Source organism: Zerene cesonia, chromosome 18, assembly GCF_012273895.1.
Source record: "Zerene cesonia ecotype Mississippi chromosome 18, Zerene_cesonia_1.1, whole genome shotgun sequence".
Lineage (NCBI taxonomy): Eukaryota > Metazoa > Arthropoda > Insecta > Lepidoptera > Pieridae > Zerene > Zerene cesonia.
Window position 1 is genome coordinate 9596066 of NC_052119.1, and position 2884 is coordinate 9598949.

Genomic DNA, 2884 nt, shown 5'->3' on the forward strand with positions numbered 1-2884 from the left:
AAAAAAAAAAAAAAAAAAAAAACATGCCTACTTAGCAGCACTCACACATCGTAGATTTGTTTTTAATTATCATTTGAACAATGTTTCATTTGTTTTGGAATAAATAACTGTAAATTGTAGCAACAACCATACCCCAAATAACATGTTACGACCGATCACTATACCTTGTATAATATCCAATTTATTTTTAAATTATACCGTTCAATTGAGATCTAATAGAAAATATTCATTATCAATGGTGAAATGTCATGTCGATTGTGGACCATAGTTAATTAAGTGTAACATAGATAACAAAGCTACGCAAGGGCAGACGTGGTGTTTAACAATGTGTTAATATAGACTGTTAATTATGTTACCTATTAAATCAATAAGGTGAAGGTTTATAAAAACGTCTAGACAATCTCACACGGCCATCTGGTGATATGCGTTAAGTCTTGCAACACAACGAATATCAAGTGCATTCTGCATAGACTTTGAACGCACACTCTCTCAAATATTTATTTTTTCAATCAGACTTCTTTTAGAAGCATTTTTGAGAGGTTATACATTAACACAGTTTTACCATTTCGGAAAGCAGTTTCTACAGAGAAGAGACAGCAAGAAACTCTGAAGTGAAGACTAACATTTTTTGTGTTTTGTTATCTCCAAACATTTGAATCGATGAACAGATTTTGATTATTATTTTATTATTTTTCCAGTTAAAAGAAGTGCCTTCCGCGTGCAATTTAATAGCTGTTTGGTTTTTTGTTCTAAATATTATTTCAGCCGTCTATATTAGTTCACATATGGACAAAATATTGGAGATCTAAATAAGGGACTGATAATTTAGTAGTAATAGTAATAATGATAAGAAAGTGGGAACTATTAGATCAAGAAATACCATACTACCGATGTCGCACACGATTCTTCCGTTGTTCAACAGTACCGAAATGCTGCAAATTTTAACTCCTGGCGTACGACTGTTTTATCTACTCTTATGTAATATCTACTAAATTGTTGAACATCAAACTTGTACTACTGTGTAACACAAAATCATGCTTCACAAATTGAAAGTGAGACGATTTGAATAATGATCGATGCTTATAATTCCTAGTATTATAAGCATCCCGCTGCAGATTGCAAAACTGACATTTAGCGTGTAATTAGTAATTATTTATTTCTAAACGTTTCAAACAGCGATATTGAGAAACGATAAGAAATTCTGTCGTTTTTTAAGAAGTTGCATCGAGAATTGCTACCTCCACGAGCAACAACGACTGAAACAAGGATAAGTAATTGTTTTTAACAATAAAATAAATCGCCTTTGATTGGCACAGCCACCGACTTTCATATAAAAATCGGTTCAATAAAAAGTTATGAGTAATAGAGACAAAGCCAAAAAAGTGCGGCCGATTTGCATCCTGCTTTTTTTAAAGTCGGTTGGAAACTGGTATCGCTTATCAGATAAAATTAACAGCAATTAACAACTTGCCGAATTTGGCCGCAGTTGCTTCGAGCTCGATGGAGATTATCACCAGCCTCCTTTTGTTTACACTCTTATTTCTATTGACAATCAAACTTGATATAAAATAGACCTACAACGTCAGAATAAGCTAAGACCTTTTTCTCGTAAAAGATTAGTTGCATATTAATATCTTTTAAACTTAATGATATGATAAATATATTAATCGTGTTTATTGCCATTGATCAAAAATATTATACACAATTTAAAAGTTAATTCTCATATCATCAAGATTGCTCAAAAGATTTGGCTGTAAATTATAAATTATATGATCCATACACAGAATTGTTTAATATTTCTTTTGCTTCATAAACAATAGCAATACCTAAAACTATCCTTTGACGATTTTAATAGTGCTCGTGATGTAGACCAGCATTTCTTTTATAAAATTTAAGAATACATTAGCATTTCTCACGATGATTAAATGTTTACTACAAATGACACATTTTCATATGAGGCAAATATCTAGGAAATGGACATGAAATTTTTTCACTTATCATTCGTTTAATCGAGTTAAGTTCACGTAGACGTTTTAATTATTTAAAATTGATATTATTGTTGAAAATACTTAATTAACTCCTTAAAAAATACTTCGCAGTGAATTGTCAGTGAACTTTGCATAAAATTAATTGTAGTATTGAAAAAGGTTATCGACTTTGACGAGTAAAACACGAAAAAAAAAATCCTAGCACGTCACACTCACGTCACACTATGATTTGAGAATGGATTGCCGTAGTATTATGGTAGTATATAGTAAGGTATGTCTCTACCTTAATTCATTTTCCAGTTCTAATATTCCCTTGATCGTTTCAATCCTCTAAATCAATTCAACGATAACATTTTTCTATTAAACGTATTTTCAAAAATATAGTAGCTTTTCTTACTTAAAATTGGGAAAAACAATATTAGAAGGCTTATAAATGTTACTTATGTATTAATAGCCATACCTGTAAGGCACACTCCCGGCCAGAAAAATGTACGTAGTATGTAAAAGTCCAACTTGCAGCACTGAAAAGGCAACCAGAAGATAAACTCGCAGATGAAACCGTCCAGCTTGCCCCAGTTCTCGCATAACACCATCCACGTCCACCGACATCTTTGGAGACCAGTGCAGCTGCCAACCGAACCAACAGGGCTCTCACCAAAAACTGCTCTAACTCACATCAATTGGTCCAGTAGAAAGCCCGGTCAGGGCCAGCCCCTGAGTATCAATGGAGCGATCACTTTTGATGGTTACGCGCAATTGTATGCAAGTTTTATTGTTGGCATTGTTATGAAATGTCTCGATTGGGTGCAGCAAACGTCGTTACGCGTTTCTGCCATTTTATTTTAAAAGGATTACTAAATCTCATATTAAAGTACGTATAGTGTCAAAAATATATA

General features: G+C 32.8%; 1 protein-coding gene across 1 annotated transcript in view; it reads right to left on the minus strand.

Annotated features, from left to right (window-relative positions):
• The window catches only part of LOC119833973 (organic cation transporter protein-like), a 24099-nt gene extending 21482 nt beyond the window's left edge, over positions 1–2617 (minus strand). Inside the window, exon 1 of the mRNA XM_038358235.1 lies at positions 2449–2617. Within this exon, the coding sequence (XP_038214163.1) occupies positions 2449–2597 (149 nt within the window). The 5' untranslated portion in view covers positions 2598–2617. The remainder of the gene's footprint in view (positions 1–2448) is intronic.
• Between the last annotated feature and the right edge of the window lie 267 nt (positions 2618–2884).